The sequence below is a fragment of the Mytilus edulis genome, chromosome 2 (assembly GCF_963676685.1).
Source record: "Mytilus edulis chromosome 2, xbMytEdul2.2, whole genome shotgun sequence".
NCBI classification, from domain to species: Eukaryota; Metazoa; Mollusca; class Bivalvia; order Mytilida; family Mytilidae; genus Mytilus; species Mytilus edulis.
This window is the reverse complement of record NC_092345.1, coordinates 13,377,602-13,392,965: the sequence shown is the minus strand read 5'-3', so window position 1 is coordinate 13,392,965 and position 15,364 is coordinate 13,377,602. Positions and strand designations below refer to the sequence as shown.

General features: G+C 34.4%; 1 protein-coding gene across 1 annotated transcript in view; it reads right to left on the bottom strand.

Annotated features, from left to right (window-relative positions):
- Positions 1-415: 415 nt before the first annotated feature.
- The window catches only part of LOC139510447 (uncharacterized), a 40,824-nt gene continuing 25,875 nt past the window's right edge, over positions 416-15,364 (bottom strand). The window contains exons 2-5 of the mRNA XM_071297030.1: positions 2,457-2,592; positions 2,017-2,228; positions 1,064-1,363; positions 416-453 (exon numbers count right to left, since the gene is read on the bottom strand). Coding sequence (XP_071153131.1) covers positions 416-453; positions 1,064-1,363; positions 2,017-2,228; positions 2,457-2,592 — 686 coding nt within the window. The remainder of the gene's footprint in view (positions 454-1,063; positions 1,364-2,016; positions 2,229-2,456; positions 2,593-15,364) is intronic.

The following is a 15,364-nucleotide window of genomic DNA, read 5'->3' as shown; positions in this document are numbered from 1 at the left end:
GGCATTGTCAGTTTATTTTCGATCTTTGAGTTTGACTCTCCCTCTGGTATTTTTCGCCCCTCTTTTATGAGTACACCAAACCAATTTCAACCAACCATTTTAATCTCAAGAGGGTTTTAGTGATGGAAGTGAAATATTTAAGTTACGATTGCGCTTGTCTTCTATTCGTTAAAGTTGTTGAAATTCAAAACTAGTTTCAAAATTCCTCTTTGACAGGAGATTTGATTTACATGTAACTACAATCCGTCCTCGTACTTTCCTTTCGTATTAACAAATAAAACGACAATTTGAATCGCCCTTAATTACACTGAATACCAAATTGAACACAAATCCTTAAAAGGATAGTTTGGAACTTAAACGATTCCCTCAGGTTAGATTTTAGTTGTTATTTTAGATACTAAGGAATTTAAGACATCTAAATACTACTACTAACCTCCATACAGTTAAGTGAATCTTTAAATTAAATAAGGAAATGGCATTGCAGTTATGATTCGTATCAGGAAAACAAATCAGCTTTTCTTACCAAGAGTTATACTAAATGAAATTTCAGTTCCTCGTTCTGTTCCAAATATATTCTCCAAATAACACTGATATACTTTGATATTGCTTTGATATTGTCACAACCAACATGGTCAATTCTGTAAATAACAATTTCGCTATTCCAGGGAATAAACAAAAAAGGCATGGTTGTTTTCTGTGATTCCTTCACATTTTGATTATTTATATGATTTGAACATACTAATGGGATTGAAGACGTTTAATCACTGCTATTATACCAGTTGAGTGAATATTATATCAAATAAGGAAAAATTAAAATAACAAATATACCAAACTCTGAAGGAAATTAAAAAAGGAAAGTCATTCATAAAATGGCAAAATGAAAAGCTCAAACACATCTAACGAATGAAAGGCAACAGCCATCTACCTATCTTGGGTAGAGTCACTTCCTTATGTAGTAAATGATGGATAAACTCTAGTGTTAATTTTACCTAACCAAATTGCACAGTAGTTTTGAAATATACGTATAAGTATTCGTATGAGAAATAGAAACTAATTTTCTTACCAAGAATAACACTAAAAGTAATCACAGTTCCTCGTTCTGTTCCAAATATATTCTCCACATTACACTGATATACTCCAATATTGTCAGGACCAGCATGGTCAATTCTATAAATAACAGTTCCGCTATTCCCGGGAATCCCCATATCTGTTTCCTGTGCTGTTACACTGTTGTCAAAACTCCAGAAAATACGAATTACTGGTAATGTTGATTCATATGAACAAGCAATGATGACATCAGTTTTGTGGGATACGATTACATTACTATCGTTAAGGGTAAGAACAATTGGATTTGACCCCGTAACTAAAATGGATTGAAAATATATATCAATGTTGTTAGTATTTTGTATTTATTATCAAAATTCTTTTAAAAATTGAAAAACTGTATAAAAATAAAATATAAAGCATATTTCGCTATGTAATTTTCTCTCTCTTCTAAACAGTATAGGTTAACATCTTTTTTTTAATTTCGCCACATAAAGTGTTTTTATATTTCGATTTTTGTGACATTTCCTCAGAAAACGTTATGAATGTGAGTTCATTAACAATTATGTATATCAATAAAAAAAAATCCAAGTAGAAAACAAAATAGAATAAAGTTGTTATGTTATCTATAGGACATAAATGTGGTATGAATGTTGTATATTTGATTCCTTTGGATTTTTGTTTGTCCCCTTGATTGATTGTCCATTAAAGAGAATAAAACATCTGTTAACTACTGCTAAACTATCAAACCACTGATAGATGCAAAATCCCACTCAAAAGTATTTGATAACTTACAGCACAATTCAATTTAACTAGTTTACATGTCGTTAGAAAGAAACTCCATAATCACCTGTTTGTCAAGAAGACACCATAAGCCAAATAAGTATTTAAACACATAAATCATCACAGTTCAAACATATTTTTTTATTATATTATTATAGTCACATAGCTTTCTGTTCAGAAACTACTTACATGAACACAGATAGTCATACTCTATACTACAGTGACGTGTTGCGTAGCCGTAATTTGCATTACGTTTAAGCCTGATACACCGGTCAGATGCTTCTGCATTTGGTTCATCTGGTGTCCATTTTGTCCAAGAAGTAGGTTCACCATCCATCCATTTATACATATATGGCGGAGTGCCATCAGATGACAATCCAAACCAAACATCATTTGTACCTCTATAAAAAAGAAAAAAAATATCAAAAATTGTTAAGATCAGTCTTTCTTTGTATACGAGGTTTGTGATATTAAATGATACTTAAACTCAAACTTTAAAGTAGAAAACGAATTTACAATGCCATGGTAAACAAACGAGATAAAAAAAAAGACAAAAATGACTAAAGCAGTATACAAAACACAACATTGAAAGTATCAGTTCTAAACTAATCATTTGATATTATATGTACCCCATATCTTGTATGTAATTAACACCGCCGTCATATTCCAACTCTGAAGGAAATTTAGCAAGTTCCATGCCCATATTTGTGCAATTGTCTTTTGCATCAAACCAGTTCTGTCTTGCATTTTTTATATAATGGAAATCTGTTAAAAGAAAAAAAACTCAAATTGTACTTATGTTGTACTCATATGTGAATAGACATGCATGCAATCTAATGGTTCTTAACAAATTGAGATTTTAAACAAAAACATAATTTTTTATATCTCTTGTAACGCATAACGAAGAAAATCTAAAACCTATTGTTCATAGAAGTCTTCAGTTTAACAAGAAGATTTTCAAAAGCAAAATAACTTTTCGATTTATTATTCAAAATATCTAAGCAACATCATGGCTTGATTTTAATTTTATAGCACAAGGAAAGGGTTCGGCGGAAGCGATTTTTTTTATTTATTAAAAACTAATTGTTCAGAGAACAATTGAAGGTCTTTCTACATCAATTTTCTAAATAGAATGACGAGAAGCCACTTATTATTTACTCAAAATTCATAATGACGTCCAATCACTGGTGATTTCATACTGATTCACTATATATTATATTCTATACATTTTGGCCTTAAATAAGGGATATTACTTTTCTATTCCAAATTCATGTATTTAGTTTTGATGTTATATTTGTTACTCTCATCGGATTTTGTCTAATGTTTAGTTCGTGTCTGTGTGTGTTACATTTTAATGGTGTGTCGTCATTCTCTTGCGTTTCCCTCGGTTTTGGTTTGTGACCCGGGTTTGGTTTTTTTCTATCGATTTATGAGCTTTTAACATCGGTATACTACTGTTGCCTTTATTTGCTACTTTTAGTTTTTACAAAATCATTCCGGTCTCATATTACAGTTTTATTCAAACTTATTCCAAAATATATGGTTTGTAAATACTTTTGCCTGTAATGAGTGAGATATCTAGCTATCTCTGTTTTATTGCAGGTCACTTCCTATCTCAAATGATAGGTTTATGTATACATATTTAAAAAATGTATAGTTACAATATACTTTTCCCTGAAATAAGAGCAAACATGGCTACGTCCGGTTTACTCAAGGTCACTTCCAGTTGATATTTTTACTTATGTCATCCAACATTTTTCAAAAGACCATATGGCCTAATCATGTACCAAGTTTGAGTAATAATCAATTAATCTTAAATTTCAGGGACAATAACTCCTATAAGATTTTATTGGATGTAACAGACCAAATGTATCATATCTTCAACACAATGAAGCAAACATGTTGCATTTGTTATTTAATATATATCTTTAAAAGTGACAGAGGACATAATAAAACAAGGAAAAGTCAAAATTTAGAATGACCATTGACCTTGACCCTATACTTGAGCTCAATTTCATTCGAGTGAATCAAAGACCACACAACAAAATACCTTAGGTCTCTATCACTTACCATTCATGTTATATATTATGTCAAATACAGTTGGGAAATAGCTGTCATATGAAGTTTTCTTGCTTTGCTTAAAATTTGACAAAACATCCTGAGGACATAACAAGTAATTTGGTGAAATACATTTGTCGATTTCTTGTACGGTTAAGGAGGAGATGCATGAACAAAAAAAACCTGTTTTGGGAGATAAGTCTTACAATTAAAAGTTTTCAACTAAACAGGGTGACATTTAAAAGCGCAATATCTGTTCGACATCATATGCAATATGTATAATCGACATCTTACGAAGTCACTATACACCGCAAGAAAAAAAAATGAAGAACAAAAAAAAGAAGAAATACTGAAAAGTGGAAAGAACTTAATAAGTAGAAACTAATTGTTCAGAGAATAATTGAAATAGTATCATCCTCAACTTAGATGCGAAAGAATGAAATTAAAAAAACCGGTGATAGAAGATGTCATTACTGGTTTTTATAGTCCATTACTCAATACTTATCCTAGCAATATAGGATTTCTAGGTAATTTGTCTTAAACTATTAAAGAAGTTAAAATACGATACTTCAGGTTAAAAAAAAATGTCACTTTCGGTTGACCTTTGTAAAGCTTATATGTCTACCAACCAAATACTCAAAACTTGTTGGTCACAATGAGCCATTATGATTATTTTAGCAAAGTTCATATAAAGAACATCAAATGGACCTTCGACCTTGGCCTAAATTTAAAACAAAATAGTAAAGTTTAAAGCATTTTTGATATGAATAAACCCTTTAGACTTTTAGACTATTTTTTGGTTCTACTTCTAAGAATGTTATATTTAAATGACCAGTAGTGTTTATAATTTTTATTACAGAAAATTTTGACAGGATATGTTTTATTTCAATATTTTTGGAATACAATTGAGAATGGAAATGGGGAATTTGTCATAGAGACAACAACCCGACCAAAGAGGAGAAAACAGCCGAAGGCCACCAGTGGGTCTTCAATGTAGCGAGAAACTCCCACACCCAGAGGCATGCTTCAACTGGCCCCTAAACAAATATGTATACCAATTCAGTGATTATATTTAAAACAAATTCTACCAAGAGTGATTTTATATCCCATTATAAAAATCACAATGGAATTTTCATCAGCCTTAACTAATCTATCTCCATTCAGCTAGTTTTCTGGGTGACTTTCTTTATTTTTAACCAGTTTATTTACTTTTAATGCTGACCTGTTATCATTTTCCGAAAAAGAGAAAGGTATTTATTGTTAATTCTTAAATACCATGGTTGGGTTCTTTTTCTTCTTGATTTTTGTGATGTTAAATCCTTTTCATTGATTTTGTTTTTCAGTTTTGACTTGTGATAACAGGGAAGATAACCACTTGCACAAAATCGGCAAAAGAAACAAAAAACCCATCGTAAAACCGAATATAGCAAATCAACTGTAAAAGGAAAGCTGAAGTGCAACAAAAACAAACACCAACATACATATAAACGAACTATTTGATATAAATGCGAACAACTGCCATTTTCTTGGCTTGGTACAGGATCTATCTTATAAGTTTCCGTGACTGTAGTATAATATTTAGAAAAAAATAGATTTTTCTCCTTCAAAATTTGATAAAGTTTTCAATGTCACGTGACTCTGCCGTTGTTGAGAGACTCGGGGTCAAACCGTGACCTGCTTTCCACATGGCGGTTACTCGTTACTAAATTGAATAGTGCCTTAGATTGTAGATGCTATTCAAGGAAGCCAAAAATGTTTATTGTACATTACGATTGTTTGGCCTAAAATTATAAGGTTTAATACATACAGGTAATTGGTGTGTAAATTGGGTCGCTTTCTCACAATATTTACCTACAATTTATTCAGTTTGTTAGTAAATCGACCCATTTTACACATCGATAGTCCCTATAAAAAGTTTTGAATCTTATATAAGTAAGAAAGATAGCATCTTAATTCCATGACATGACATCATTTGATACATTGTTCAAATATTATGAAAATTTATTTTCTTTTTCTAAAGTACTCAATATATACAGGATAAATATAATTAAATACGCAACCTACTATTTAAAAAGATGCATTGATAATCGTGTTCTTTTTAGTGTGCTGGTGACCTAAGACGATATATATGGGGTCAGTATATTCCATATCGACCTATGCTCCAGCGGCTGACAGAGAAAGATTAAAGTAATTATATCTTCGTTTAACGATTTACATGTAAAATACGCCATTATGGTTTTGTTGACGTTGGTGGAATTTTTTATAATACACAAATTGTCTTCTAAATACGCTAAAATTCCCGCCAATTTCTCAACCATTAAGGATGTATGCAATGACAGGATTTCAGCTTTGTTTACTTTAATTCATATAAGCATTAAAACAACTTCATAGAACTATCAACACACATTATTATACTACAGCTACTTATATCTCATCAATATTGAGATCTTGAAACCTCATACCCAATTTGAACAATTGATTCTTTGTGAATAAACATTTGAAAAGATATGTAGTAAAACAGACACTGCAAACCAATTAAAAGTCTGAAATGGCCTTTTATTTGTACTTGAACAGTCTTAATTTGATCTGAATTTAATTTGAAGTTACTCAGCCCCAATCCTTATCATACTCGACAGTACGTATTTTTACTTGAACCCTTCCTTTGTCATTAAGGCTAGGTTCACACTGCCGATCAGACAAACTCGATCGATCTCGATCAAGACAGATTAAGCGATCGGGAGACTGGTCTGACACAATCGACTAAATTGTTCTGGGTGGTCTACCTTGGTCGTCATCGATCTGAATTTCTACCCGAGAGTTTTGACATGTCAAGGACATTCGAGTAAGGATCGAGAAGCCAGTCACTCGAGAAGAGATCGATAATTCGTTGAATAACGGTCGAATTGGTCGGGTAAGGATCGTGTAGAGATCGACTTTGGTCGGAATACAAATATTTTACCGATCAATACTCGATCATCTCGACCTTTGCTCGACTAACATCCGATCATTTCCCGAGCAACGCCAATCTATTTGAAATGTGATCCAGATTATCTCGACCAATGCCCGATATCTACGCGACAACATTCGACCATTTTTCGATCTCTACTCGGTCATACACGAGTACACGTGACTGCTACACGATTTTCTAAACTGGCGTGCAAATCTGATTAACTCTCATAGCTTTTCTTACGCAAAATATATTGTTGCTATTTGTTTTTAACTGTATACAGATTCCTCAATGTACATTACGTGTCCGTACTTTTGCAAGGTGTGGTAAAATTTTAAAAGTGATAAAATAGACACCAAAGGAACAATCAAACTTAAAGGTCGAAAACAAACCGACACAGTCATAGCGAAAAACGAAAACCGACGAGAAGACAAACAGCAGTCATCATTACACAACATAGAAAACTAAGAACTTAGCAACATAAAACCAAACAAAACCTGGACGATCTCAGGTGTTCTTGAAGAAAAGTAGATCCTGCATTTTGGCCCCAGAGGAGTTTTCATGTATGAAAGTAATTGTGCATTGTGTAAACATACCAGATCAAGAATTTGGTAAAGTTTGGCCGTTGAAATTTCGACACTCGGGATCATCGAGTTGATTTGATCGGCAGTGAGAACCTAGCTTGATATGTGTGTGTGACTTTAGCTAGGTTCACACTGCCGATCAGATCAACTCGATGATCTCGATTGTAAAAATTTCCACGATCAAGCGCAACCAAATTCGTTATCAGGCCGGTTTAAGACTTCTATCCGACCACTATCTGCCGCTTCCTACTGTACACGACTTCAATTCGACCATTCACGACTCCCTAATAACTCCATCACGACTCCAATCCGACCACTAGTTGAATACTTATTGATTATTCAACTATACTCGATCTCAGTTCGATCTCGATGAGACCAGATCGACCTGATCGTATAGAAGTCGTAGGGATAGTCAAGTATGTACACTTCAGTATAAGAAAACGTCTGAATGTGCTATGCCCCACTGCAGCGGAGGGGACATTAAGTGTTACCCTTGTCCGTCTGTATGTACGTCCCAACAATTAGTTTCCGTTCTCTAAAACTTTGCATCAACCAAATGTTATGAACCGTATAGACAATACTTATAACCATAACACAAAGATCCAGTGCGATCGTTGGTGGTGTCACTTTTAATGACCCTTTATAATGTTATATGCAAGCGGGGGCATTATATGTGTCCCGTGGACACATTCTCCATTTATTTGGTTAGATTCAGTTGTTCACATAAGGTATGACTAAAACCATACATTTAAGATATCTACAGGGAATTAAAGCAGTTGGATTTGTGGGTAAGTTCGTAAAATTAGAGCGTCAGAGCAACATGTTAATAACTGTGATAGACATTGAAGAGATCGTAAAAGCGGAACATAAAGGCGAAGACAACAACGGGTGTTTATATTTCATCATCAAAGATGTATTTTTCACCTGCCTGGAAGTATTATTTTTTGTTATTGTATTTGATCGGCAAACATGGCTTCGGAATCTGATCCGGTTTTATTGTCTTAATTTGCAGTATAGTGAAAACGGTACTATTTATTCTGCCATAGGCGACAAAAATGACATTTTTTAAATGAACTAAAATTTGAAAAAAAACCTTACAAGACTAACATAGGCCAGATGCTCCTAACTTTGGACAGGCATAAACATGCCACGAGGACTTTTACCACACCAACTTTTGACGCAATATAACATATAATGAGACGAATGACAAATGAGTTTTATTTATCTCTTGATAAATATATATTAACAGTTTCAGAAAAAGTATCACTCCAAGGGATTGAATTTCTACTTTAGATAAGTTTTTTTTGGGAAATATGTGACATTTTAAACCCCTTTTGTAATATGTTTTAGCAAAAAAATCAGGTTTTGTCATGTATACATAAAAAAGAAATTATCTTCAAATATTAAATAACTGGATATCAAATCTATGGAAATTACTGGTTACACACATATGCACATATAAGACAAAAACAGTAAGCTAAATTTGTAAGAAAGCAAGGAAAAGGGGATGGTAAAATTTAGGTAACTGCTATCCAACAGAAATACCAATCCAATTATCTCACCTATAGATATCTCTCAGCGTTCGTTGCTGTCCGCCTTCTTGTTCGTCTTCTACGCTCTCTTCAAAATAAGCCACAGCTATTAACCTGTCTCTTTGGAGATCTAACAACCTTGCTAAAACATCCAGCTGCTTTATTTCCACATAGATATCTTAAATGTATGATTAACTGAGACCCCTGTGAACTACCGAATGTAACCAAATAAATGGAGAATGTGTCCATAGCCCCGTTTGCACATAACATCAAAAAGGGTCATTACTCAAGAACAGTAAAAGTGGCGTTTCCGATATTCGCACTTGATCTATGTTTATGGTAATCAGTTTTGTGTTTATGATTAATAACATTTGGTTGATGCAAAATAAATTTACAGAACGAAATTTAATTGTTGGGACGTACGCACGGGTAAGACTTAATGCCCCCTCCGCTGCAGAGGGGAAGACCACATTCAGACGTTTTCTTATACAGAAATTGTATATACCCGACCGATTCCCAACTATCCCTCTGATCCCTTTACGATCAGGCAAATCTGGTCTGGTCGATATCGGACTGAGATCAAGTATAGATGATTTTGGTCTAGCTAGTTGAGTAAAGAGTCGTCTATAGATCGTGAGATGGTCGGAATAATCAAAGATGTATTCAATTAGTGGTCGGGATGGAGTCGTGATGAATTCATTTATGAGTCTTTAAATGGTCTAGTTAAAGTTGTGTACAGTCGGGTAGCAGTCGGGTAGATGTCGTAAACTGGCCCGATCAAGAATTTGGTCACGCTTGTTCGTGGAAATTTTGACAATCGGGATCATCGACTGCATCTTATCGGCAGTGTGAACTAAGCTAAAGTCACACATACATGAAGTTATGTTAAATCAAAACATAATTACGTTATGTCAAAACCATATTAAGTAAAGACAAAATATCATTCTGTTATTAGAACACAGCATAACGTAATATCAGAGTTCCATAGAAAGCTGTGGCGTTCCATATAATGAAATCATAGGTTTGCGTTATAATGCAAAGGTTTGCGTTATTTCGCAGAAGTTTGCGTTAATACGCAAACAAAGGAAGATTTACACATCAACAAAAATGTTTGATGCTTAAACGCATCCGTACTTTCAAGCATTCTATTGTTATTTGTGGGTTTAATCAGACAGGAAGGCTCATTAATACAAGAATTGCTTCAGGCTGAATAACAACATCAACTTGCTATCATGCTGTGTATTGTAGACAGCGAAACATTTAATTACAGACACAACATCCGGTTTATAAATACATCTATAGATGATTAGCCATGTGTCGGTTATTATAAAATATAGACTCAAATTTGAATCAATTTATCAACATCCCCTTTATTTACTTTTAAAATTCGCAACTATTATCAAACAATTTAACCAAAAATAATACTCTCAATTTACAACGTCTTTTCCACATATTTTAAACAAAGTCAGTATGAGTTTGTGATAGCAGTTTATTTTTTTAAAACTAAACTAATTATGAAAACGACTAGAAACTAAATTATTAACTAGAAAATAAACTACTTGAAAATAGAATTGTCATATCTTTAACGCACAAAGTCTTTCAAATAGGCTGGTTCTCTGGTAGTACGTTTTGGTCTAGTTATCGGTTCGACGCTTGTTCCTTTTCAATTCGTTCGCACTCGCTAACAAAATTGTCTGAGTTCATTGACAGTTCTACAGTATTAAGTGTTCCCGTCGGTACAGCAGTTTTTGTTTCTGACATTTTATCAAAATTCTAGAGTATTCGTGCTGGTGATATATCACGGATTTGTACATTTACACTTGTCGGTCGCATATGAGATCGATAACGGCTGTACGGAACTCCACCTGGCTTATAACTATGTATGCTCTTTCACAATGTTTTAGATTTTAACTAGAGAAATTTATGTATTACTGAAAAATTATTACACCAGGGTTTTCGATTTCACAAACTAGTTAAAACATTTACTAAATTTTATCATCGATATAAGGACATCATTCGTAAATATAGCTCAACATGCAGACTTCTTATACGTTCAGGTGTTTCACATCCAATTTTTTATGGAAATATTCTTTATAAAGCACAAAGGTGTCAGTATTCACCTCAAAAACTAATAAAACCTTTCAATATACTTATTAAGAAGGGATATAGTTACGATACTGTTGTCCGGTCATTAAAGATTTCATATTTTGGCGTTAATATTGATTCACTTATAGGGTCTTTGCATCTGAACTAAACACATTTATTCAAAAACCAGTTGTTGGCATGACACGGGTTATCCTTTTCCTTTTGGAACTTATATTATAAAGGAACTTCTATTCCGTGACAACGTTCTTCTCATATATGGTATGATGGTATGATACTAAACCACTAACGGGAAGGATTGTGCTTGATGTTCATATGATGAAATCATAATCTTTCAGTCAGTTTAATTGAAGTCTGGAGCTGACATGTCAGTTAACTGCTAGTAGTCTGTTGTTATTTATGTATTATTGTCATTTTGTTTAATTTCTTCGGTTACATCTTCTAACATCAGACTCGGACTTCTCTTGAACTGAATTTTAATGTGCGTATTGTTATGCGTTTACTTTTCTACATTGGCTAGAGGTATTGGGGGAGGGTTGAGATCTCACAAACATGTTGAACCCCGCCGCATTTTTGCGCCTGTCCCAAGTCAGGAGCCTCTGGCCTTTGTTAGTCTTGTATTATTTTAATTTTAGTTTCTTGTGTACAATTTGGAAATTAGTATGGCGTTCATTATCACTGAACTAGTATATATTTGTTATGGGGCCAGCTGAAAGACACCTCCGGGTGCGGGAATTTTTTGCTACATTGAAGACCTGTTGGTGACCTTCTGCTGTTGTTTTTTTCTATGGTCGGGTTGTTGTCTCTTTGGCACATTCCCCATTTCCATTCTCAATTTTATCTTTCGCTTATTCTTTCTTTTTCTTTTCTCAACCTCCAGTGCTGTCCTTGTTTGTGTTCGAAATACACTGAGTCGCCAAATCCTAACGGTGGTAAGTTCTTAGAGCGTCTGTCATAACATTTATTGACAGATTGTTTCCTTGCTGATCGTAGTTCTATAGCTTTTGCATTCGGTACTTTTTGCTTTTTGTTAATTGATGGAATCATCGATCGGGTTTTTCTTTCGAACATCATCTCGGTCGGACTGAGACCAGTGTTTCGCAATTCAACAAGCGCCTCGTATTGATCACGACCATCTTGAAGAGTTTTCTTGATCATATTCTTAATAACTTTAATGGCGGATTCGGCTTTCCCGTTTCCCTGAGGATGATTCGGAGACGACACCATATAATTTATTCCCCATTTTGTTGTAAATTGTCGAAATTCATCGTAACTAAACTGAGGTTCGTTGTCGGATACAATTGTTGTCGGGATTCCAAATCTCGCAAATTGTTTCTTAAGTATTGTGATCACTTGACTGGAGGTTGTTTTCTTTAAGTAGTCTACTTCGGTAAAATTCGAAAAGTAATCAATGACCACAAGGTATGATCTGCCTTTTATTTGGAACAAGTCTATGCCTATTTTTTGTCCACGTTGATTGATCATGACTGTGTTGTATTAATGGTTTCCGTTGATTTTTCGGTTTTGACTCTTGGCAAATTTCACATAACTCATTTGTTGCATTTCGTTCCTCTGGCTCGCCTCCTCATTGAATAATAACCTAAATGAGCACTGTGTAAACGGTTTTTCATTTCCTTTCTTAAAAATTTCGGAATGAGGATGGCTTCTCCTTTTACAACTATTCCTTCTTGTATACTAAGTTCGTCTCACCATTCAAAAAAGGTAATGCACAGTACGGCACAGTGTCTCTGTGTTGTGGCCATCCATCATTTATAATTTTTACAAGATTCTGTAATTCGGTATCTTTTTCTGTCGCAGTTCTTATTTCTTGCAGTCGGGCATCCAGTATAGCTTCAAAAGTATTTATTTGCATAATTCGTGGTCTTGTGGTCTCTGTAGCATTGTCATTTCCCAAAAATGCTCTGCTTAGAGTGTCTGTTAATAAAAGATTGACTCCTTTTACAAACCGGAATTCAATGTCATATCTGCATAACTTCATCATAATGTCTTGTAATCTTTTTGGTGCTCGACTTAGCGGTTTACTTAATATCGCAGCAAGTGTCTTATGGTCATTCTGAACTTTAACTTTACGTCCATAAGTGTACTGGTCAAAACGCTCGAGACCATATAACATTGATAATGATTCTTTCTCAATCTGAGTTCAATTACACTCTGACGGTTTTAGTACTCTTGGCACAAATTCAACAGGTTTCCCTTCTTGCCGCAGTACGGCTCTCAGACCACTCTTATTACTGTCGACTTGCAGTACAACTTCTTTGTTGACATCAAAATGAGCCAATATGGGTGCTTCGGTAAGTCTTTTCTTTACCCTTTGCAATGCCATATTGCATTCATCGGACCATATCCACGGTAAATATTTTCTAGTGAGTTCAAGGATCGGTGCTAGATCATTTGCAAGATCTGGCAGAAATTTTGCCATGTACTGTTCCATGCCACACAATCTTTTCACTCCTGACACGTCGGTCGAACAGGGCATTTCGTGTATCGCCTTTACTTAAACATTGTCAACTTTTACTCCTTCTCTTGTAATACGGTGACCATGTAACATGATCTCCGTTAGTGCAACTTCTTTCTTTTCCTCATTAAGAAGAATGTTATAGTCATTACAACGTTGAAACAACTTTTTGAGTTTTCGATCATTGTCTATTAGTGCTTCCTCGTTCGTACGACCACAACCTGCAACAATGATATCGTCTGCTATTGTGAATACTCCTTCTATATCTCCCACAGCTTCTATTAGCTTTCGTTGAAAAATTTCGCATGAAACTTTGAGCCCAAACGGAAGTCTCGCCCAACGGTATCGCCCAAATGTTGTTATCATTGTTGTTAAATCACTAGACTCTTTGTCTAGTTTTGCTTGCCAATATGCCTCTCGGAAATCAAGTCGGCTAAAGATCTTAGTATTTTCTAATTTCGGAAGTACGTCATCTAGAGTTGGTAGTTTATAAATGTTCTCTCATTAATGCAGTATTAAGCGGTTTCGGATCAATGCAAGTTCTCAGTTTTCCATTCGGTTTTCTTACGACTGCCATTTGACTAACCCATTAAGACGGTCCTGTCACTGGTATCAAAACTTGTCCCTCAACTAACTTGTCAATTTCCTTCTTAACATCGTCTTGTAAAGAGTTCGGCAGTTTTCTACTTGGTAATGTTTTTGCAGGTACATTTTCATCAACTTTCAGAGTTATCTCTCCTAGATCGCCAATTTTCTGAGTTTCAACTTTTGCAATCAAACGGTCATCATTGACAGTTATTAATCCCATTGTACGGATTGTATCCAGGCCTAGTAAATTCATATGTCCATTTGGCACAACAACCAAAGTTGCCATGGTTTCATCACCATTTTTCCGATTTATTAATTTCAAATGTACCTCTCCTTTTGGTTTCATAGGTGTTTTGTTCCACATACGCAGTGTGATTGTGCTTGGTTTACTTGTTCTTTACGGATATATCGTTTACAGATCGTATTTGAATCGGCTGCGCTTTCTAATTGAAATCTAACATCGCAATCATTTACATTCATTAAAGCTGAAATGTTTTTAGACTCTTCACCTATTGCTTGAATTACATTTTCAGATGTATGGCCAGTGAAAGCATTCAACCAGCAGTTATTTTCTTCTTGGTCACTTTGTGTTGAGCTGATTGAGTGTATTTTCTTGCATTTAGCTTTAAAATGGTTTCTACCTTTGCAAGCATCGCATGTTTTCCCCATGCTGGACATTTTTCCGTTTTTCTTTCATGTTTGTAGCTACAGAAATTACATTCTTTGTTTTTTAGTTTGTGTGTTGTAAGAGGTTTTACTCTCTGATTGAGGGTATCTTGTTTGGGGTCTTTTTTTTCAGTTGGTAAGCTTTTTATTTGAACTTATCATGGTGTGTGACTTTATTGACTGTGTGAGGAGAATTTGTAGATTCTCTCAACTCCTTAACATGTTTTTTTGATTGTTCATAAGCTCTACAAATTTTGATTGCCTTGTCTAACTTTATCTTGTCCTCTCTTAATAAAAATTCTTAAAGTTTGCCTGTGACACTAAAAATTGTTTGTCATGCATCATACGATCTTTCTCTTGGAAATTGCATGAATTTGCTCTGTTCTCAATTCAGTTAAGAAATTGTCCCATAGATTTTGGATGGTACCATACCAAATCTATGGGACTCTAGAACTTAATTTTGTCTTGGGTTGCAGTAGGCCTCTAGTTTTTCTAATAGATTTTCGGGTTTCTTTTCATCAACCCCCTCTGTCCATTGAATTTGGTCAAATATACAATGTTGAGACCGGCACAATTCAAAACT